General features: G+C 39.3%; 1 protein-coding gene and 1 long non-coding RNA gene across 4 annotated transcripts in view; one reads left to right on the top strand and one right to left on the bottom strand.

Moving 5' to 3' along the window:
• LOC140225601 (transmembrane protein 138) overlaps window positions 1–23,699 on the bottom strand; it is a 29,753-nt gene that overhangs the window by 2,594 nt on the left and 3,460 nt on the right. The window contains exons 3-5 of one of the 3 annotated variants that reach the window (XM_072305038.1): window positions 19,439–19,511; window positions 17,900–18,074; window positions 15,070–16,421 (exon numbers count right to left, since the gene is read on the bottom strand). In XM_072305038.1, coding sequence (XP_072161139.1) covers window positions 16,399–16,421; window positions 17,900–18,074; window positions 19,439–19,511 — 271 coding nt within the window. In that variant the 3' untranslated portion in view covers window positions 15,070–16,398. Of the gene's footprint in view, window positions 1–15,069; window positions 16,422–17,482; window positions 18,075–19,438; window positions 19,512–23,699 lie in introns of those variants that run through there. The other 2 variants (XM_072305037.1, XM_072305036.1) reach the window with 2 other exon arrangements.
• LOC140225602 (uncharacterized) lies at window positions 1,976–14,946 on the top strand. The gene is made up of 2 exons (XR_011900628.1): window positions 1,976–3,086; window positions 6,546–14,946. It is a non-coding gene; the product is annotated as an uncharacterized lncRNA (long non-coding RNA).

A 23,699-nucleotide genomic window follows, 5' to 3' on the forward strand; every position in this document is an offset into this window, starting at 1 on the left:
TATTTTAACTTGAAACAGGTATTAATCAGAGACTTTGAACCGTTCCAGTGGCGATATGTCGAATTAATCTCTATTCAAGGAAAATCCACTGCGAGGGGGAACCGACATTTTTTTTTTTTTTTTTTTAAGTTTTCGCATCTTGTATAATTGATATCTGATGAGAGGAGTATCCCATTATATTAATGAGATTAATATAAATATATTTGCATGTTTTTGCTTCATGAATGTGGCCTCCGTAATCGCAACTGAGGGGTTTGGAGGATAAGGTGTATAAATGCAGATTTTGACAAAAATTGAGCTATTAATGATTTAATGTAAAACTAGTCGTAATGCATATTCTGTGAAAAATTCGCTTCCTAATTCCAAGTTTTGAACATCCAAAAGTTAGTTTGAAATTTCTCTCCGCTATAAGGACCCGTGTAATTTCGAAACTTCTTACACGTATTTATCAAAGTAGCCAAAACTGCACTTATGTGACTTGTCCACCAAGCTCCTCAAATCATTATTTAGATTTTTATAACACTTTTTATCATACAGTCGCAAAGATTACGTTTACAGACAAAATTTCCACCACGTATCTCCTTCTGCGCACCCTCCCTGCATCGTTTCAAACTTATAGCTCCTTATGCTGTATTTAAGTCACAGACTCATTTTCTCCCATCCTGAAAATGGAACGCCCTATTCTCACTTTAAAGCATATCTCTGGTTCCGTACATTCCAATAATTATTTTCTTCTGATTTTTTTTTCAGAGTTTCCCACTTCCCAACTTGTTTATAATGAGCTTACGAGTCTTATTCGAACGGTATGTAGTCGTATTTTTTTACAATACCGCACGTTTAATGCGGTCAGCTTAAACATTTTCTGAAATTTTACGTTGTCAGCATTGTATCATATTTAGTAAGGGTCATAACAAATTGCATACGTTTGCTTCAATTAAAATGGATAATATGTTAGCGGAGGTTTTAAGAGGATGAAATTGCATATTCACAAGATAAAAGAGAATCTCTTTTCGGCCGACTGAGAAACTTTAACGCAGGAGTAGAAAAGTTGCATGAGCCAAGAACCGAGAGCGAGACTAATAATCGGGAAACTTTCAATATTCTTGCTCTAATTTTTTTACGTTTTCATCCGTACTCTAATCTTAAGTATTTGCTAAGGCAAGGGAAATCCTTATCTTTCGTTGCAAATAAATATTTTATTAAGGATTTGGAAACATTGGAATGGTTTTACCGAATTCCGCCTTGGCAAGACGGAATTGGGGAGACGAAGAGAGACGGATTGCCCCCTCCCCCTCCCCCTCCCCCTCACATTAGGTTCATAGTGTGCCTTTTTCTTGAGAGGACAATTTTTAGCTTCAGGGGCAATTAATTAAGGCGTTAGGTGTAGAAAGAGCACTTCTTGATTGCCGTGTTTTAGAATCTTTATTGCTAAATTATATTTAAGAGAGAAAACTATTAGTGGATTTTCTAAAAAAATTTGTTTTCAGCATTGTAAAAGCATAAGGAAACCAAGAAATGACCTTTCTGCACCCAGCGCTTCAATATCCAGATTTTTTTTGAAATTTGCTCCACCCTCCTTCTAAACGACCCCCTTCCGCACAATTTTCCCTCTTTTAAGTTTCTGTTACAATAGCGACCTCGAGCAAACGACAAAACGTGCTTCGTGCACGACGTCATACTGCCGCGCAAAGGAAGAACGCCGTAAAAGCCTTCAAACTTTGCCACATTTTCTTTGATAAATGTGACTTTTCACAGGAATCTGTGAACATTTTTCTTCCAATTTTTCATAGAATTTCATTCTATTCGCGATCAGATTTCAACTGTCCGCAAAAGTTATTGGAAATAATTCACAACTCTCCTCGAAAATAAACATTATCACGGGCAACTGTCGAATGCTGACACAGCATTTTCTTTAGGATCAGACGGCAGTACCTACTGCCGTATGTACTACGGAAAAACGCCGTATGAACCTTCAGAGATTGCCCCTCCGCAATAAAGAACTGATTTAATGGAAAAATTAGGAAGATTTTTCTCCACATTTGTCGGACAATTTTTTTTGCAATTTAATCTCAAATATCTGAAAATTTAAAGAAAAGCATGCATAACGTCCCTCAAAAATAAATATTTTAGTCGAGGAAATTTGGCAACTCTCGAATGTTTATACGGCGTTTCACCTTAGCACGGCAGAGTATATATTTCGTAACGATGGAGATTTGCATTTGATGGGGGTGGGGTGGGAGGGGAGGGGGGGGGCGAGATCAGTCCGTCAAGTTCTTCGTTATTCGAGTGTCCCAGACAGGTGTCTTATCAGCATCGTTTTGACCAACAACACCTCTTTTGTCTTTTATGTTACCGATTTCTGTTTTCCTCCTCGCCCTCGTCTCAATTTAAGGATTTTCTCCGACTCCACGTCGCCGACAGCCAGACCGTCGTGCCAAGGAAAAACGCCGCATGAGCCTCCAGGCGTCGCCAAATTTCTTTTAGTAAAACACCAATTTCCTGGTAAACTTAAAGAATATTTTCCTTCCAATTTTTCCGATAATTTTGTCCGCAATTTCACCTGAAGTCCCTGAAAATTTCAAGGAAAAATATTTATATCTTTCCTCAAAAATAAACATTTTATCGAAGGAAATTTGACAACTCTGGAATGTTCGTACCGCGTTTTTCTTCACCACGGCGGCAGAGAAGCCAGACCGAAATTCACCAAGCCGCCCGGATGTTCGGCACGTTTGACCACCCCTAGTCCCCCTAGTCCTGTACCCCCTCTCCAGGATTGATCGGAGACGTTACCTGAAACGGCCGTCGCGGCTGAAGGAACGGCACGTGGCAGTTTGGCCCGTGAAATCGAGAGTGACGGTTCAGCCCCTTCAGTCGCTCCTGATTTTGAAAAGCCTAATTTTCTCTCCGGTTGGAAGTTTGCTGTGTTCCCCAACGAGCAGAGTTAACTATGTTGTCGCTAGTATCAGTCATCATTGTGTGAGTTTTCAGTACCCGTTTTTTCGCGGTTTAACTTCATATTTGGTTCGAGGATGTCATTTGTGAAGTCAGTTTGTCCATACGTATGTAAACCCCTCAGTGTTAATTTGGTAAGTCGCTACTCATTTCATCTAAGTTTTACTTTTCAACCGAGATGTTTTATGTACAGTATCAGTCTCTGACTTTAGAGTCTCTGAGGAGCGTTTTTTCTTTTTAATTTCCTCGAGGTTTCTTTAATCCTGAGAGTTTCACAACCAGTGGGAATACCATTTCGCCACTCGTGTCGGTTGTCATTGTATGAGTTATTGATAACCTTATTTCCTGGATCCTTTCGTGATATTTGGTATGAGGATATCTTTCAGGGAGTCATTGTTCTTACGTTAACTCCCGTTTTCATTTGATAAGTCTCTTGTCTGGATCGCAAAATATTTTAATTGTTTATCTCTTTCTCCTTCGTCGGCCTCTTATCTACTATACCGGTGCGGAATGAAGCATGCAACTTATGGAGATTCTGCGTGTGTTGTGGTATCACTCGCAATTGAAGGGGCTCTCTTATTCGTCATAATCTATCGTCGTCGTCACACATCGTCGCGTCGCGTCGCGCTGAATGTCTGCCTCTGTCAGACCCAGGTCAGACCGGATTTAAGGTGATTCGATGGACGCCATATTTTGCGTCAGAACGGCATGCGATATATCGCATCTATTGGTTCCATTTTTTTAGCCACTCGAAGCATCGAAGCAAAATGCTTTTTATTTTCCGATAGAAAGCGTGGTTTGGTCTGGTTTAACGAATATTTCTCTCATGAGGATCACAAGTATGTAATTCACATTCCGACACTTTGAAACTCCGTGCGAAAAACTATCGCGGGAAGAGTCTGTAAAACTGTATAGGTGTACTTCGAGCATCGTGCCCCCCCCCCCCCCCCCCCCCCCCCGGGTCAGCGGAACACGGCGTGCGGCGGAACCCGATTTTTAGTCTCGCTCTCGGCTCTTCCAATTTTTTTACTTCTGCGTTTAAGTTTCTCAAACAACTGAAAAGAGATTCTCCTTTATCTTGTGAATATGCAATTTGATCACCTTAGAAGTCGAAATAGTCGTATCGCGCGTTTTGCCCCGTCCAACTTTTCTACTCCTGCGTTAGAGTCTCCGAGTTAGTCGAAAGAAGATTCTCCTTTATGTTGTGGTCAGGCAATTTTATCTTCTTCAAAATCGAAATAATAGTCGTATCACACGTTTCGTTGGATTCAACTTTTCTGCTCCTGCGTTAAGGTGATTCGCCGGTTGTCATTTTTAGTGTCAGAGCGACGTGCGATATATCGCATCAATTCGTTCCATAATTTCAGCTACTTGTCATTTTTTCCGAATTTTGAGATCGCATTTCTGTTGTCATGCGACTTAAGAATTCATGTACCAAATTTGAAAAAAGAAATTTAACGTATTAAAGGCGAGGTAATTGTTTCAGAGGAAAAATATAGCATTCGAGTGCAGTTTCGATATCAGTATCGAATGCGATATTTTTCCTCTAAAATAACCCTGCCTTCATTTGTGAGGCATGAATGATGGACCTGTTATGAGAAAGAGCACAGCGTGTAGGAGGTAACAGGCGTTTACCGTACGTCATTTCAATTAGTATAATTCTTACTCGGCGCGCGTCTTGAAGAACTTAATGTCATGACAACATGCTCCTCTCACAAGCTATAGTCGTGCCTTAGAAAAATTCGAAAAATGAACGTGTGAAAAATGAGGATGGAGAATGAACATAGGGCCGGGTTGTAAGACTCTGCCTTGTGCTAAAGCCAAAATTGAAGTTTAATTTCCCCTAAAAGCCTACTCTTCATGGACACTATAAGCTCTGTCTTAGAAAGGCTGACAAGCATAGGCGGTTCTAGACCTTCATGTTTGGGGGTGCCCAGAGGTGGAAAATGTCGGAGACCGGCCCCAAAGGGGACGGTCGCTCAGGGGAGGCCTAATTTTCGGCCCTCAAGTTTTATCCTATTCCTACCCTCCTTTCTCTTTTTCTCTCCTTTCTTACTTAAATACTTATAAATTCAACGTAGAAAATTTTTAGCAAAACTTTCCACCAAAACTACATTCTTACCATAAAAAAACAGTAGAATCTTTGTAAAACACGGCTATCAATATTAATTCTGTTTAAAACATTTTCAATTAATTGCTGGGATTTTTTTCAGTGTGAGCGAATACAGAATCTTTGAAAGCAGTAATTTGGTCTTTTTTAGATCAATTTTCAGATTTAAAAAATTCATGAAATAAAAATATTGCCAATTTTTTGCGCTTCATAATACGATTTTTTCTTGACGTGTTTACTTGCCCAAAACCCTCTTTCACGGTTCCAGTAACCGTTCTTAATTTTTGCTTGGGGGTGCCCGGCACCCACAGGCACCCTCGTAGAACCGCCTATGCTGACAAGTCCCGGAAGTTTTTAACGTATCGCATAGAAATAAATACAAAAGTTTCTATGTATGGTAGGTATGTAATTCTAATTTCGAAACTTTGAGCTTTGCGCGAAAAATGATCGCGGATAGCCTGCAAAACTGTAGGTATACTTCACGCATCGCGCCGTCTCACCGAGCTTGCGCCGGAACCCGTTGTCTAGTCTCGGTCTCGGCTCTTGACCCATCCAACTTTTCTACTCCTGCGTTAAGGTCTTTGAGTCAGCTGAGAAGAGATTATCCTTCATTTTGTCGATATGCAATTTTATCACCTTGGAAGTTGAAATAGTCGTGTCGCGTCTACCTTTTGTACCCTCGCGTTAAAGTCTCCGAGTCAGCGGGGGGGGGGGGGGGAGGCGAGCTTCATCCATTGCGTGAATACGCAGTTTTACCTGCTTGGAAATTGAAATAGTTGGGTTGTTGAGAGAATAGACAAATGGTCGATTCGAAAACTTTTTCAGGGCAGACTATGAAAAATCAGGTTGTGAAAGTCGGTGAGAACGAAAAACACAAACACGGAAATTTTTAAACGCTCAATTCTCTGTCATCAAACATGGTGTATCGATTTCAACTTGATGCATTACAAAGTCTCTAAGTACTTGTCCTTTGGCACCAAAAAGGTTTTTCTTAAACTAACTTCCTCACCCGCTGCGCAGTTTTAAGTGTTTCCTGAACAATTGTTTTTCTTCGAGTTGTTGTGTTTTCGAACTCGCTGATTCAATTAAAAGCAGCACATGTTCCATAAATTGCGATTACACGGCAAAGTTACTGCTATCAGATCGGAGTGATGCGTATGTTGTCTATTCTCTGCTTGAAGGGACCCCTCTTTTTAAAATTTATTGGAGTAAAATCGCGATAAGGTGCACTTTTTTAAATTGCAAATTTCCTAACTGCCTTATACATAGAAGAACTATTTGATCGTTTAAAATGGGAATTTACTAATCAAACGATGTAAAAATAATGCAATTTAAAAAGGGAAATATTGTAATTTCTTTCCATTAACTTGTACCATTCTTTCAAATTTTCGTTGCTCTGTGCTCCTCGGGAACGGTATTATTACATTTATGACAATTTTATGTTGAATGTATCTATTTCAGCATTCTTTTCTTTCTTTTGCAGTAATTATTTTGTGGCCTCTCCAACATTCGTCAAGGCGGCGTGCGAAGACTGAGAATTTTCACTTTGCATCAGAGCTACTCCTGAATTTACGGATCATCGCTTCTTCCCGGTAAAATCTCTCAAACTCTTGCTCTCAGAATTAACTGCTCCTGAATTCACGGATCATCGCTTCATCACGGTAAAAGCTCTCCAACTCCTACTCTCAGAATTAATTGCGAACGAATCGACCTTTTGTTTATTCTCTCAATTTTTCAAAGTGAGCTGGCACAGTATTCTTCCTCACCACCGATACAATAAGCAGTCGCCATGTAGGCGGATCTTAGTAAAATCAGTCTAACTCCATTCCGCGTTGCCTATAATTGTATCTCAATTTTCTCGCAAAATCCATAAGATTGCAAAAGCGAATACTTACCCACTGAATCCCAGCAGCATTCAGTTTAGCAGTAGTTAGTTTTGCATCGGCAGCATTTAGTTTTATGTTTTTTATCTAATGAAATGAATTGTGAGAGAAATATTATATATAGGCCACATTTTGGAGTTAGACTAATTTAGCTTGAAGGCTTCCATCAAGCCACACGAATTAAAGCATGGCGGGGCGCTTGTTACAATCGATATATTTTCTCTTGTTTTAAATTTGTCCACCTATGAACGAGTCTGAGGAAAATTAAAAAAAAACCCTCCCTCAGCAAAGTCAACCAATTCTCCGCAATGGCGGCAAAAGGGAAGAAAAAATTCAAATATATTCAGCATCATTCCCCGAATAGGCTCACACAAACTGCATTGATGAAAAACTGTGCAGGTTGCATACCCTTCAAATTGCAGGGTATTTTTGGAACTTACAAAAATCAAAATTAAGGCCTCAATTATTCAGCGAACGCCAACTTAAAAAAGAGGGATAAAAATCAGTGAACACATGAATCTCATAAACTGATTAAATTGACCTCTTTTAGGCAAGGGGCTTGGATGACACTTGCGAAAAAACCGCTTTTACTATTTCAAGGAATACGTGTTTAATTGTGCAAAATTACACGGAGCCTTATGGCGGCAAGAAAGTTTGAACTTTTTTGCTGTTTAAACATTGGATTTTAGGAGTGAAATCTTCACAGCGTGCATTTCAAGACTAGCTTTAGTTGAAATCATTTACATGTCAATTTTTTCAAAAATTGCACACATCCCACTTGCCTTCCAAGCCCCTCAATTGACGCTCTCGTTACGAAAACCGCTTGATAGATTAAGGTTAACTAGTTGAATTCGCAGTTTAGTTGATAGGCATGAGATATTTTGATTTTTCAATTCTTGATTATTTTTTATTTTTTTTTCTATATAAGCTTAATTAACTTTGAATCATACATTAAATGGCCGATTAAATGGGGCGAATTCTTGACTCATGCATGGATTGCCTGTTTTTCTACAGCGTTCAATGAGAATCATGCATTTGGTTACATTCATTGGCTGCGTGATAACCAGTGTCTGAAGTTTATTACTGGCTACTGGGTTTCTATTCCTGGGAATCCTATTGACTATATACATTATGTAATAAGGAATTAATATTTGCGGATCATTCATAAATGCACCTATCTGTATAGAGAAAATCAAAGTGGGAGAGGAGGAAGAGCAAAGAGAAGAAGGAGAAGAGGAACAAGAATGGAAAGAGGAGGGAGAAAAAGAGATAAAAGAAAGGGAGAAGAATGGGTAGAAGAGAGTGAAGAATAGGAAGAAAAGAAGAGAAAGGAAATCAGGAAGAAGCAAGACAAGACAAGAGAGGAGAGAGAGGAGCATGAAGAAAAGAGGAAAGAAAGGAGAGCACGACGAAGTGAGAGAAGACGATGAAGGGAGAGGGGGCGAGAGAGAGGGGGAAAGGAAGGGAGAGAAAAGGAGGAAGGGAAGAAGAGAGAAAAGAAAAGAAGGAGGAGGAAAGTTACAAAGAAAAAGAGGAAGGAGAGAATAAAGAGGGAAGACAAAGAGAGTAAATAAGAGAGAAAAGAGAGACGGCAGGAAAAGAGAGAGATAAAAGAGAGGATAATAAGGAAAAGAAGGAAAAGAGAAAGAAGATGATTAAGAGTAAGGAAAAGAAAAAGAGGGAGAAGAAGTAAAGATGTAAGAGGAACTAGAAGAAGAGAGAAACGATGAAGAACAAAAATAGCAAGGAGAGGGAGGGTTGGACAAAAAGGAAGATAGAGAAGAAGAAGCAGCACACATTCTGCATAAGAACATAAGAACATTGAACATTGCGCTGTTTTAAAAATGAGCCTTAAATATTAATTCCTCATTGCAAAATATAATTTTACATAACTAGGAATAAAGTAATGTTATCAAAAAGATTTCATAGTGTTATAATTCCTGAGCGGCAGGGATATATCTAACAAATGACGAAGGTGAACCTACTAGACCGCGTATCTCGTTTCGATTGTGCGAAGTCATCTGAATGGAGGGGAGTTATTGGTGAAAGAGGGATGATTAAAGTTTTCGTGAGTGTTCTACGTTTGGAAAATAAAGAAAATTTAAAATGAAATTTGTCATATTATTATCTTCATTCTACATTCTATCGACAATCTCCATTTCGTTCCGCTTTTTTTTAAAATAGTAATGATAGTTTCATCCTTGTTAAATAATTTCCATAGCAATATATTATTCCATTTATACAATTTTCGTTCTGGGGCTGCAATGCTCCTTTCTCGAACATAAATTTAGAAATTTTGCAGCGCTTGGACGTCTCAAGACTTTCCATTGATTCCGCATGCGTAGCCTCTTGCATCAAAAAACTTTATCAATTAAGTGAGATTTATTCTGCTAGAGAAGAGGAGGAAGAAAAAGAGATAATAAGACAAGAGAAGAAAAAGAGGTAGAAGAAAAGAGAAGAAAAGAGAAGAAAAGAGAAGAAAAGAGAAGAGAAGAGAAGAGAAGAGAAGAAAAAGAGGCAGAAAAAAAGAGAAGAAAAAGAGGTAGAAAAAAGAGAAGAAAAAGAGGTAGAAAGATAGAGTAGAAAAGAGAGAAAAAAGAGAAGGGGAGAGATGAAAAGAGAGAAGAAAAGAGAGAAGAAAAGATAGGGGGAGAGATGAAAAGAGGGATGAAAAGAGAGATGATAAAAGAGATGAAAGGGAGATGAAAAGAGAGATAAAAAGAGAGAAGAAAAGAGAGAAGAAAAGAGAGAAGAAAAGAGAGAAGAAAAGAGAGAAGAAGAGCAGGAAGTAACGAAAGAAAAGGAGAAAAGAAAGAAGAACAGGATGGAGAGAAAGTAGAAAAGAACAAAAATTCAATTAACTTTCGTACTTTACTTTTCAGTCCCTCCCCCTCAGGGATTTTAAATATTCTAGCGCCCAGTATTATTAGAACGGGGGGCGTACGATACCGCAGCTTTTGGTTTGGGGTCGCAGTAGTGCTTGCACTTCCGTTGGACGGTCGGCAGCCATGGCATCCGTTGAAGGCCGAAACCAATGACCCAGGACCCGGGTGCACGGCAAGGCCTGAGGGCGGTAGAGGAAACCCCTTCGGCAGATAAAATATGTCTGAGTTGGCAGGGGTCCATGATGTCGGGACGAATAATTAAAACCTCTTTCTCATCTCTGTTTTTTTTCGCTTAGTTTTTGTTAAAGAGTGGATGGGTTTAGGTCTAATGGGTAGGTATGGGACTATTTTCTTTTTAACTTTTCTTGATAATTCAAACGCACAATGCTCACGAAAATTCTATACCCTCCTCTTTCACCAATAACTCCCATCCATTCATGTGACTTCATATGATTATCTTCATTTCGTTTCTCATCTTTTTAATTAGTAATGATAGTTGCTCAATAGGTAGTTATTTTTCCTAACAATAAATTACAGCTCCTTACCCCTATCTTTTTCATCAATACGATTTTTGTTTTAGGGTTAAAATGCCCCTTTCTCTAGCATAAATTAATTATTATATAGAATAGAGGATGAATAAGGAAAAAAGTTACTTGGGGGGGGGGGGATTCCGTCGTAGAGAGTGGAATTGAGACACTAAAAGTGCAGTAGAAGGTTTAAAAATTGAGTTTGATGCAATTGAACAATATTCTCGTCGTAATACCCTTGAGACCCAAGGTGTCCATTTGCTTGCCCTCGTAGCGTCGCCTGAGCAGACCCGTGAAATTGTTATGCTTGTCGGCAGTGCTGCCAACATTCGTGTTGCCCCGGGTATATTAGATTACTGTCACTGATAAAAAAATTGAAGAGATGGCAAACCGTCTAAATTGATTATTAAATTCGCCCGGAGATTTTATAGAAACAATTTTTTGAATCAAAGGAAAATATACAGCAAGTTCAGCTGTACAATTTAGAGTTACAATGCACGTCCAGTGCTCTTTTTTACCTATGTCCTAGCCTGACTGCTCATCGAAGCAAGCGACGCTTTTTAGCATCTCAAAAGCAATATCAACTCAATTATGAATACTTGTGGGTAAGACATGATGGGGATATACGGATGAGAAAGGACGGACTCCATTATCTAAAGTTATTTTCATTCGAAATTCATTTGATTTGCAATCATTACAACATGCAGCCCCTGATAATGTCACGTCGAATCCTACAGCAGATGGCGCACAGTGGATCGAGTCAATAGGAGAGGTCGGACAAAATTTGGAAACTTTAAACGCTTATAACTCTGTTTAAACAAAACTTTGAGACTCTAAAAGTGGGTCCATTGATTTTCTCGTGAAATCTTCTTTAATCACCCCTGAAATTTAAAAAGGGACGATACAAACATCAAAATTTGCAGTTTAGTCAAAAATTTCATGTCCGACCGCTCCAATAGACTCGATCCACTGTGTGGCGGTACCGTTTTTGCCAAAGTTAATGAGCCATCTTTAAAATGAAGCATTTGATTAAATTTAATCGGTGACTGTGCTTTATTTGAACTAGTATCTGAACTTTATAAAAATATCTATACCTCCCTTTTACTCCCATGTACACATACGTTTTTACTTTACCGTATACAATTTTATTAAATTTCCAAATGCCAACATTTTTCTTTGCCTATTTAAATGGATGATGTAATAAAAAAAGGACTTTCCAAATTTAATATGTATGCAGATTTATAATTAATTGAAAATTTATTTAATGTAGCTCATATAAATATTGAATCATTTGCATCTTGTTGGTATGAATTCGAACTAAAATGGAAGTGATTACTTGGATGTAAATGCCCTCACTAAGACACGAATAAAGAGATGAAAAGGAGACGAACAGAAGATGAGATGAAAAAGAGATGAAAAGGAGATACAAGGGAATGCAATGAAAATGAGACGAAAAGGTATAGAGATAGGGGAGATAGGTAGAGATAGGTATAGAGATAGGTAAAGGGATAGATGATATAGAGATGAAAAAGAGATGAAAAGGAGATGAGATGGAAAAGAAATGAAAAGGAGATGAAATGAAAATGAGATGATAATGAGACGGAAAGGTGATGATAATGAGATGAAAAGGTGATGAGATGAAAAAGAGATAAAAAGGAGAGGAGATGAAAAGGGGATGAAAAGGGGATGAAAAGGGGATGAGATGAAAATGAGATGAAAATGAGATGAAAATGAGATGAAAATGAGATGAAAATGAGATGAAAATGAGATGAAAATGAGATGATAATGAGATGATAATGAGATGAAAATGAGATGAAAATGAGATGAAAATGAGATGATAATGAGATGAAAATGAGATGAAAATGAGATGAAAATGAGATGAAAATGAGATGAAATGATAATGAAATGAAATGATAATGAGATGAAATGATAATGAGATGAAATGATAATGAGATGAAATGATAATGAGATGAAAATGAGAGAGCTGAGGGTCTGGTGCCGGAGCCTCCTCGTGGTGGACCTGGGGCGGGTCTCCGACTCGTGCCAAACGCCGGCAAACCTGTTGTGATTCTGCACCCTCCCTCGCCTCAGGTTGTTAGCCCATATCTCTTCACACTCGTATAGAGCAATTTAGGATCAAGCGCATCCTTGGTACGTTATTACCTTGGTTGTTAGCCCATATCCCTAATACGCTCGGGCATGGATCAACCGCTTCCTCGGTGCCTTGCTTCAGCAAGGCTGTTCACACCTTGGATGTTAGGCCATATCCATTGCAGCCTTGGATCAAGCTGAACCTTGGTACGTTATTACCTTGGTTTAGCCCATATCCCTGGCTTACGGAAGAGATCAAGCGGAACCTGAGGAACATGAGGGGAACGATGATCTTCAGAGGACCACTGATAGTAGTTAGGCCATATCCTTGAACCGCGAGGTGCAAGGATCAACCGGTACACAGTGGTCTGAAAATCCCGATCTGTGACCGACTTTGCGCGATTCGTCAGCGACCAAATGCAGGGGTGACCGATCGAAGCCTGGCAATCCTGTTCTGGTCAACCTCCGGTATCTGCCGATGCTTGCGCATTAAGTCTAAAGCCGTCATCCCCCCGGGACACTTTAGACCAGGCAAAGTCGGAACCGGAGGGTCGGACGCCTCTCAAACGGGCTGGTGGTTGGGGCGATGTTGCAGATTGAAGTAGGTTTTGATGCAGGAGAGCCGAATACTTCACGAGAGTTCCGGGGCCTCGTGGCTCAGGGTATTCTGTTCTCCTGGGCCGAACAAGCCGGACAAAGTTTCAGCAATCTCTATCTCTGTAGAGAGTATCCAGCTACGAGTTTGTTGTCTCACTGCTGGATCGCACGGTGGTAGAGGAGTTCCCTGCATTCGGTCATTGGCGAATTGTTCACTGTTGTGAGTGAGGGTGCGCGACCTCGAGGCGACCCAACTCTTCATGGCATGAGATCTTGAAGAGGTCACTGGTTATCCTTACTAAATCTTACTCGACTAAACCTCTGATCTCGTAGGAACTGAGTAGATCCGTTGGGCTTCGTTCGCGCGGGAGTCCGTGTGAAAAAAGCAGAACGGAGAAGAGATCTTAAGGAGGAAACTGGTCGGTCCGGACCGGCTATAGGGTATCCGATCTCAAGTGAAACAAAGGCATGAGCCCCATGCCTTTGTCTTTTAAAATTTCTTCTCAATTTCTTCAAAATTTCTTCAAAATTTTGAATTTCAAATTAACGCAATGCCATGGGAGTTGTAAGTTGGCCGATGGAAGCGTTGCCGTCTGATGTCGGTTCCTCCTCGTGGTGGACGGTGGAAACGAGGGTTTTACCCTCGGCTAAACGCCGACAAAATATGTCCTGGTTTTGGTAGTAAGACACAGGGGTCAATAATTTAGTCAAAATATAATGCCTCATGCCCCTTTCCCTAGAATCTTTTTTATGCATTAATACAACTTTAACTGATAGTTTTTGACCATTCTCACGCATGAAATGAAAAACTTTATCTGCGCTCCTCTTTCTCCTTCCATTTGTGTTCATCCCTCGCAGGTACCTAATCTTCATGAACGAAATTAGCTTAATTGGACCGAGTTTAACAGAAAGGAACCAAGCCACATCAGCTATTGCCAAATTTAACGAGGCAATTTAATTTTTTACAAAAGAAGGTTTGTGCGGATTCCTTTGAAAATTTCAGGGAATTTGCTTTGTACGGTGCAGAAAATTCACTGAAATTTGCACGAAAATCCGCACAACTGTTTTCATGGAAAAAATTAAATCGTCTGGTTAAATTTGGCAATAGCTGATGTGGCTTGGTTCCTTTCTGCTTAACGCGGTCCAATTGGACTGAATTTTGCAATTTGGAACTATAAATCCTGGCCCGGTTTAAAAACAACGTATGTGCCATCAGTTTCCCTATGCACACAAGTGTTTTTCCAGATGACCCAGAATTTATAGTTCCAAATTGCAAAATGCACTCCAATTGAAACAACGCGTTCGCAACCATTCATAATGTGATTACTAAAATAAATGTCAAGCCTCACTTTTTTTAAATTCTTATTTTTTCCTCGTTGCATCCATGACTTAAAGGTCTGCAATTTTGAAGAAGCACTACGTTTCTTGTCAAACTTGCTCAAATATCCGATTAAAAATATTAAGAATGTGTATAATGTTTGTATCTCGTTGAGCTTTTCCATGCATCAAAACTTTTAGAGTTTTTTTTTTAAATAACAATTAAAAAAACAATCTATAGACATTATTAACACGAGAATATATGTTTATTTAACTTTAAAGTACCTATTTCAATGATAGAACTGATGATAATGAAACACAGATTCATTATAGATCAACGGGGCAATTGAATTGTGCGTGTACTTTACTTGAGTGATTGTCGACTGTTAGTTTACACACTTAACTCCTAGCATATAATTATTTTATTGTAAGTAGAAAGGTACAAAACATTGTTAATTGCAGTATTTGCGCTATGTTTAAATAAACTTGTTTCTTCTTTCAAAAACAGATTATATAAAAACAGAACTTTCAAATAAATATGGAATAGAAAAAAGACTGTGGAATAAATAAAACTTGAAGTACAATTTTGTTATTTTACTGGACTTAATTTATGTGATTTGACGGCTGAATCCATTCGTTGAGATACACTTCAATGATATCTCTCCTTACAGATTATGTCAATTTCCTAATAAATAATATATTTCCATAGTATAATTCGTTTAAAAATTGCATACCTACATAGCCTATTTTTGGGGCTTACCTCTTCATAGACCCCCAAAATCGGTTATCCTATGATGACAAGATGGGAAAATAATGCTGATTGCCATTGATTTCACGATAAACCATAACGGATTTTGAGAATTTTTGAAAATTTATTATTGGGGACTTTTCGGGTAAAAGAGCGTATGAGGCTTGCAATGCGGCTGACATTTTACAACTTTTTATAGCGTTTACGGTAGTTGAAATTCATTCACAGTCGACTTACTGTCTTCATACCGTGAGGGAAAAATCGGAACAGATTCGGGGAAAAATTCATAGTATAACTGGATTATATTTTGCAATAAGGAACCAGTAAGTATGGCTCTTTCATGAAAGCACGTTTCTGTATGGGGAAACCAATGGCATATGTGTTGTTTCTAAAATGAGCCGGAAATAGTAGTTCCTTATTGCAAAATGTAATCCAACTGTCAGATGAGTTACTTACCTATAACTAGAGATCTAATTTGCACAATCTTAGCTGCATTGCAAGTCTTATACGCCCTTTTACCGAAAAATGCCTCAACATCTAAACTCATTTTGGGCAATATAACGATGGCTGAGTGCAACACCACGTAGCTCTGTTGCAGTGTTTCAAAATCTCCGCTCCTAGTTTATTTTTTCGAATAGGAACATTAAGTCAACTTTATAGCTTGAAATTTAGGCAAAATATTCTACTAATAGAGAAGAAAAATCATGGAAGTTTTGAAAAAAAATTCCGTTCACTAGTTTTCCAAGGAAAAAATAAAGTATGATTGGAAGTCTACAACGTCGCAAATGAAGATACGAAGTCTCGATTTTTGGCCGTCGATAGGTGGAATGAAGAAAGGTTAAATAGTTAAAATAATTTGTTACAATTTAAAATTGTAATTCTTGGCCATAAGCGATGATATTTCATACTTACTTTATGAACTTTTCTTCATTTGAAAAAAACAGGAATGTCATTGACGCAGGACACGATAAATTGAAAACACAAATTAACTTTCCATAATTCAATTTGCTCTTCAGAATTTAAATCAGAGCTCAATTAAATCAAAATTTCACCCTATCAAAATTTTCCATCGATGAATTTCACTGAGTTCAGCGAATAGGCTACTGTCTAATTTTTTCGAGGGTGGTAATCAATCAAAATAGGGAACTGAGCCATGACTTCAATGATTCCATTTTGCGAAATTGAGCCGGAAGACACTAGTATGGGTTATTGAAAGTTCAAGTCATAATTCAATTTTTGTATTCCCCGTGAGGGTTGAATTCCAAGTCCTGTTGCTTGGTTCAAAGTATTATTGGTAGATAGACTTAGAGCCTAAATATTAAGAAAGTTTAAAAAAAAAAAAAAAAAAAAAAAAAAAAAAAAAAAAAAAAAAAAATTATTACGCTGAAAAACTGGAAATTTTGGGATGCGCAGTCTCAAAACAAAAATACAGAGCTGGGTTTGGACATGACCTTACTTTCATTCAGGCTCATAATTTTTTGAATGAAAAACACCCGGCATGAATTGGACTACATTTTGCTTTCAGGAACTATAAATTCAAGCCCGGTTCAGAAACAACGTATGTGCCATTAGTCTCCTTATGCACTTAAGTGTTTTTTCAGATGAGCCAGAATCTATAGCTCCAAATTGCAAAATGCAATCCAATTAGGATTCTGCGTTGTGGTCGCACTGCAAACAGGTTCGAATCACCTGTTGCGGCCGCAATGAGGGGTCTCATCTGAACTACATTTTGCGGATAGGAATTACAATGCCTAGCTTATCAGTAAAAAAGACTTATGTGTATGGGGAAATTAATGGTGTATACGTTGTTTCTAAACTGAGCCAGAGACTGTAGTTCCCGATTGCAAAATGCAGTCGATTACATGTTTACTGTTTTGCATTCAAAAAATTTAAAGGCCTCAAAATGAACGCAAGGCTATGTCAATTTACAGCTAGGTATTTTTCTTTTGAGACTGCGTATTCCAACTTTCCACACAATTTCAGCCAATTTCTCTGCTGGATTTTGATTGGTGCAGTATTCTTCCGTACGAAGGAGGAATGCCGTACGAACATTCGATTGTTGCAATATTTCCGCAATAAAATGTTTATTTTTTAAGGAAAGTTACGGATATTTTTCCTTAAAATGTTCAAGAATTGTGGGTGAAATTGCGAAAATATAGTGTGTAAAATCGGGGAAAAAAAACATTCATTAGTTTACCAGGAAATTCGTGTTTTATCAAAATTTGGCGACGCCTGAAGGTTCATACGGCACATTTCCATAGCGCGGCAATATTACTCTTGGTTGGTTGGCTCAATGTTACAGCTCAAGCTGTAACATTAATGAAGGCTAAAAGGTGGTGATTACCAAAATACGTAGTCAACGCAACCATGACTTCAATGATAAAGAATTCCATTTCAAAAAATTAAGCAGAAAGGCACCAGTATGAAAGACTATCAGAGGATACACTTAAAGCCTAAATTCTCAAAAAAGGGAACTTAGCCCGAGAGTGGGAACACTTAGGAAGCGAATCTTAAGAGTCCATACGGCTTCGCCGTACGACGCACAATGGATCGAGGCAATGGGGGAGGTCGGACAAAATTTGGAAACTTTAAAAGCTCATAACTCCGTTCACACCAAGCTTTGAGGTTTTAAAAATGGCTTTATTGGTTTCCCCGTGAAATTTTCTTCTTGATTCTCCCCTTAAGATTTAAAATGTGATGAATTAAACATAAAAATTTACAGTTTTTGTTATTTTCATGTCCGACCACTCTGATTATTACTTGCATCCACTGTGCGACGGAGAACTGACCTGTCCATTGTAAAACTTGCAAAGCCGATAAGTACGGACACCGAGGGCCTGGGGAAGAGGAGGACCACCGAAGAATCATGTCGTAACTTTGAAAGCTCACCGTCGACAAGAAGTAGACCGACGCTGTCAGCATCGTAATTCGAAATTTTTTGTACAAAAGCTCCACGAATCCGGCCTGAAAAAGAAAAGAAGAAAACTAGGCTTCGTGAGGATCTTGCCTCGGAAGGAGTGAGGCTTTGCAGTTGGACGTTCATGGGTCGGGTGAGAATGGGAGGTTTAAGGAAGCCTCAAATGAGGGGTGTAGAAGACGAGGCGCACAAGTGCAGTTTTTGAAAAACTTGAGATATTACGGATATCAAGTGAAACTAGTTTTAATGCATATTCTGTGAGAAATTCGCTCTTAAATTCAAATTTTTAGGCATCAAAAAGTCAGTTCGAACTTTCTTTCTGTCATAAGGATCCTCCGTATGATTTCGGAACTTCAAACACGTATTTCTCGAAATAGCAAAAACTGCACTAATGAGTCTTGTCTTTCAAGCCCCTTAAATGAAGCATTTTTTTTCTCTATTTTTCTTTTCTTCTCTATATTGTGCCCTCAACTAAATATACAATCAAATACTTTGGATCTTTAGTGGTGCCTTGCAAACATTAGGGAGAGGGAGGAACTGAGATATTTTCAAGAAGCATACTTCAAGATGGACGACGGTGTAACTTTGGAAATGCACCCTTAAGAGAGATTATTATAATGATTTGCTGCTGCAAAAATATAATACCTATTTAAGGAAAACAACATTGACAAACTTAAAGATAAATGCGGTGGACCTACCTTAAAATTTTCACAACCCGAAATACTCGTAAACTTTTTTCTGCATTTTGTATTATTTGCAGCGGTTAATCATAGTAATTCCTTGCAAGAACCCATTTTCAACCTTATATTACTGGAATTCACCTGAGGTTCCGAAAAATTTTCCTATTTATTATGCTCTATTGAGGGCGTCCTTAAACCTTCCTCAGTGCTAATGAAAACCATATCGACGGTGGAAGTACCAGACCACGTGCCTCGATTTCCTGCTATACTTTATTTTTTAAATGGAAAACTACTCAAAGTTAATTCTTGAATACTTTCCTGTTGGTCTATGCAAAGAAAACCTAAGAATTTCAAGAAATGATATTGATTCGTTTTCCTTCGAAAAAATAAAATAGCGGAGATTTCTAAACACCGCAAACGAGATACGCGGTCTGGTAGTTTCACCGTCGATTTGGGAATTCCTAAGGAAAGGAGCTATTTGGACTACACTTTACAATTCGGAGCTACAATTTCTGGCCCATAGATAAAAACTCCTATCTGTACAGGGACACTAGTGTCACTTATGTTTTATTTAAAATGAGGCAGAAATTGTAGTTCTGAAGTGCATGGTCTATTTACGGAACAGTTAGACTTTCTCAAGGAGAGGAAAAGTCGGTGGAGGTATTCCGAGCACGACCCTTTGAGATAGGTGATATGATTGACGCATGACTATGCGTGACTTTTCTACCTACCTCAAAGACACTCGTTTGGAAAACGCTCATGGACAAGATCACAAAAGCAACCAGCTGCAAAGCATCTTGGATTCTGAAAGAAAACAAAACATGTCAATCGAACCAGTCTGTCTTGTTCACGGAAGTTTTTCATGTGCAAGCTATCATTATTTACAGAATGCTTGTTCGTGATATGCGCAAGAAAGAAAGATCGAAAAAAAAGAAGAAAAATATACAGGGTTATTCAAAAGTTACGCACCACTGGCCATAACTTTAGTTCTAATTATGATATCGATTTGCGGTTTGTGGCGTCCTTCCTCATATCAAAGGGGAAACTTCTTGAGGTACTTTTCAGTTCTTCACCCCCCCAGGGGGAGGGGGGGCGGGGGGCAACTCAAAAATTTCAAATGGCAACCCCCATCATGTGATACATCGTTAGAAAGAGCATGAAAAAAGAAAATTTTTGGCGCAAACCGGAAGTCGATCTGACCCCCCTGTCAAAAGTTAGGGGGGTCCAAAGGTTATTTAGGGGGTCCGTACCTTCATTTTTTACAGTAGCTTCGGCGGCTCTTGGACATACCGTTTCTCTTTTCAAAGAGTCCTCGAATACTCCAAGTCTGATACCGAAGTCTTCATATTGCCCCCGGGCCACCACAGCCCCCCCGTAGGGGGGATGGGCCTGTTACAATGAAACATTGCATTAAAATGCGAAAAGTCACAGAATAGCTTCAAACTTAGCATCAAATCCGAGTGGAACTTCTTGCCAATGTTAACGCAAACGCAGCCTGCGACTTTAAAGTGAGTTTTCAAAACTCTTAGCCCCCTGCCCCCCCTCATTTTTGGTTGCAGAGCGAAATTTTTGGTGGAAATTCACTACAAATAATGCCCGAAACTAATTTTTGGTGGAAATTCACTACAAATAATGCCCGAAACTAATGTCCAACTCGAGGAGGACCCTTGAAACGTTGCGATCAGTCGGAGCATTGAAATACAAGGACTGCCACCCCCTTAAAGTACGGAAACATCCAAAACACCCCCGCTGCCCCCCTCATTTTTCGTTACGGAGCGGGTAAAAACCGGGAAAATCGCCTGAAATGATGCCCCGGTTCTTACCAGCTCTGCAACGAAGAAAGAGGGGGGCAGCGGGGGTTTTATGGATGTTTCCGTCCTTAAAGTGGGCGGCAGTTCCTGTGTTGCAGTTCTCCGACTGAGCGCAACGTTTCAAGGGTTCTCGTCAAGTTCTACATTGGTTTCGGGCATCATTTCTGGCGATTTTCCCGGTTTTTACCCGCTCCGTAACGAAAAATGAGGGGGGCAGCGGGGGTGTTTTGGATGTTTCCGTACTTTAAGGGGGTGGCAGTCCTTGTATTTCAATGCTCCGACTGATCGCAACGTTTCAAGGGTCCTCCTCGAGTTGGACATTACTTTCGGGCATTATTTGTAGTGAATTTCCACCAAAAATTTCGCTCTGCAACCAAAAATGAGGGGGGGCAGGGGGCTAAGAGTTTTGAAAACTCACTTTAAAGTCGCAGGCTGCGTTTGCGTTAACATTGGCAAGAAGTTCCACTCGGATTTGATGCTAAGTTTGAAGCTATTCTGTGACTTTTCGCATTTTAATGCAATGTTTCATTGTAACAGGCCCATCCCCCCTACGGGGGGGCTGTGGTGGCCCGGGGGCAATATGAAGACTTCGGTATCAGACTTGGAGTATTCGAGGACTCTTTGAAAAGAGAAACGGTATGTCCAAGAGCCGCCGAAGCTACTGTAAAAAATGAAGGTACGGACCCCCTAAATAACCTTTGGACCCCCCTAACTTTTGACAGGGGGGTCAGATCGACTTCCGGTTTGCGCCAAAAATTTTCTTTTTTCATGCTCTTTCTAACGATGTATCACATGATGGGGGTTGCCATTTGAAATTTTTGAGTTGCCCCCCGCCCCCCCTCCCCCTGGGGGGGGGGTGAAGAACTGAAAAGTACCTCAAGAAGTTTCCCCTTCGATATGAGGAAGGACGCCACAAACCGCAAATCGATATCATAATTAGAACTAAAGTTATGGCCAGTGGTGCGTAACTTTTGAATAACCCTGTATACATACAGGGTGTACCAAAAGTCCGTCCCACCCCTGCTAACTTTTGAACGAATTGAGCTAGGGTAATGAAACTTTGGGAATGTTCCTATCTCAAAAGGGACCATCTTTTGGGGGGGGTCAAAATTTTGGTCCCCCCTCAGGGGGGGCGCGGGGGGCCCCCAACTTTTTTTTTTCAAATGGCAACCCCTATCTTGTGATACATCATTCGAAAGAGCATAAAAAACTAAGAACTTTGGCGCAAATCGCAGATCAATATCTTAATTTTTGACCGAGTTATGATAGGTCAAAGATCAAATTTGACCTATTTTCAAAAAATCATAACTCCGGTTCAAATTATCGTAAAGAAAAAAATAAAACGGGAAAATTTACCAAATTGTGTCCGCTTTTAAGTAAAAATTTCAGAAATCACTTCGCTGTAATTTTAAGGGGGGGCTCGGACCCCCAAATACGTCAATTCAAAGGTCATTCAATTTTCCCGCGAAAAAAGGCAATTTCCCCTAGATCTGCCTCCACATTATCTCAATAAGGTCAAAATTAGTTCAACATTACGTTGGCAAGTCCCCAAATTTCGGGAAAAGTTAAAAAAAATGAAATTTAAACGGTCAAATTTAATCACCTTAAATTTCGTTTTTTTTTTAAACTTTTCCCGAAATTTGGGGACTTGCCAACGTAATGCTGAACTAATTTTGACCTTACTGAGATAACGTGGAGGCAAATCTAGGGGAAATTGCCTTTTTTCGCGGGAAAATTGAATGACCTTTGAATTGACGTATTTGGGGGTCCGAGCCCCCCCTTAAAATTACAGCGAAGTGATTTCTGAAATTTTTACTTAAAAGCGGACACAATTTGGTAAATTTTCCCGTTTTATTTTTTTCTTTACGATAATTTGAACCGGAGTTATGATTTTTTGAAAATAGGTCAAATTTGATCTTTGACCTATCATAACTCGGTCAAAAATTAAGATATTGATCTGCGATTTGCGCCAAAATTCTTAGTTTTTTATACTCTTTCGAATGATGTATCACAAGATAGGGGTTGCCATTTGAAAAAAAAAAGTTGGGGGCCCCCCGCGCCCCCCCTGAGGGGGGACCAAAATTTTGACCCCCCCAAAAGATGGTCCCTTTTGAGATAGGAACATTCCCAAAGTTTCATTACCCTAGCTCAATTCGTTCAAAAGTTAGCAGGGGTGGGGCGGACTTTTGGTTCACCCTGTATAGTCACATTTAGAAACTTGGGAATAATTTTAAATCCAGTTGGTCGATTTTTTCAGAGTGTTTTATCAAAGCAAACTGAGCAACAGCCAGAGTTCAAACGGAGTTTTCCTTGGCATGGAAGTAAATTTTTCATCCCTTAACAACATTTATCCTCCTTCATAGCGAAAGAAAAATTTCGGTGTTATGATACACAAAGCGCAACGGTTGGAGCAGGAAGGCCTGTTGTTCGAAAACAAAATCGCTAGTTCGCCTTCAAATTCGGCGATGCAACCCAACTTCACACTGAAGTTAATTAAGTTGCATCCACCGATTAGCTGTACTCTAAATTTTTCCACGAATCCCGAGGATATTACTCGTACATACATTTGAGGATTTCAGACAGGCACTGCCATGATAAGGAAAAAAAAAACGTATTAACATCCCAAATGTTGACAAGTATCTCTCGAAAAAGAGCGTAATTTAAAAGGAAGTAACGCAGTACATAGATGACCAACAGTCCCTATGGACACATACGATATTATTGTAAAGTGTATCTAATATCGAAAAATGGAGAAGAAACTCGAATTAGTCTACTTTATTTTATACGATTGTGAAGAGAAGAAAGATCACTTGTATGTGTCACTGTGTCAGCGCATGGGACCACTACTTTCATATTTCATTATGTTTCTCTCCAGTATATCGACGGTACCAGACCACGTATCTCGGTTTGCGACGTTGTAGACTTCCTGTCATACTTTATTTTTTGAATGGAAAACTACTCAACTTCGATTCTTGAAAATGTCCGTGTTTTTCCCCTCTATATGCGAAGGAAACTGTAAAAATTTCAAGAAATGATATTGATTTGTGCTCTTTCAAAAAAATAAAATAGCGGGGATTTTCAAACGCCGCAAACGAGGTGCGTGGTCTGATAGTTTCACCATCGATATCCAATGTGACGTGGTATCACGCGAAAATGAAGGAAAATCTTAGCTTTTCACTTA

This window comes from Bemisia tabaci, chromosome 10, assembly GCF_918797505.1.
Source record: "Bemisia tabaci chromosome 10, PGI_BMITA_v3".
Lineage (NCBI taxonomy): Eukaryota > Metazoa > Arthropoda > Insecta > Hemiptera > Aleyrodidae > Bemisia > Bemisia tabaci.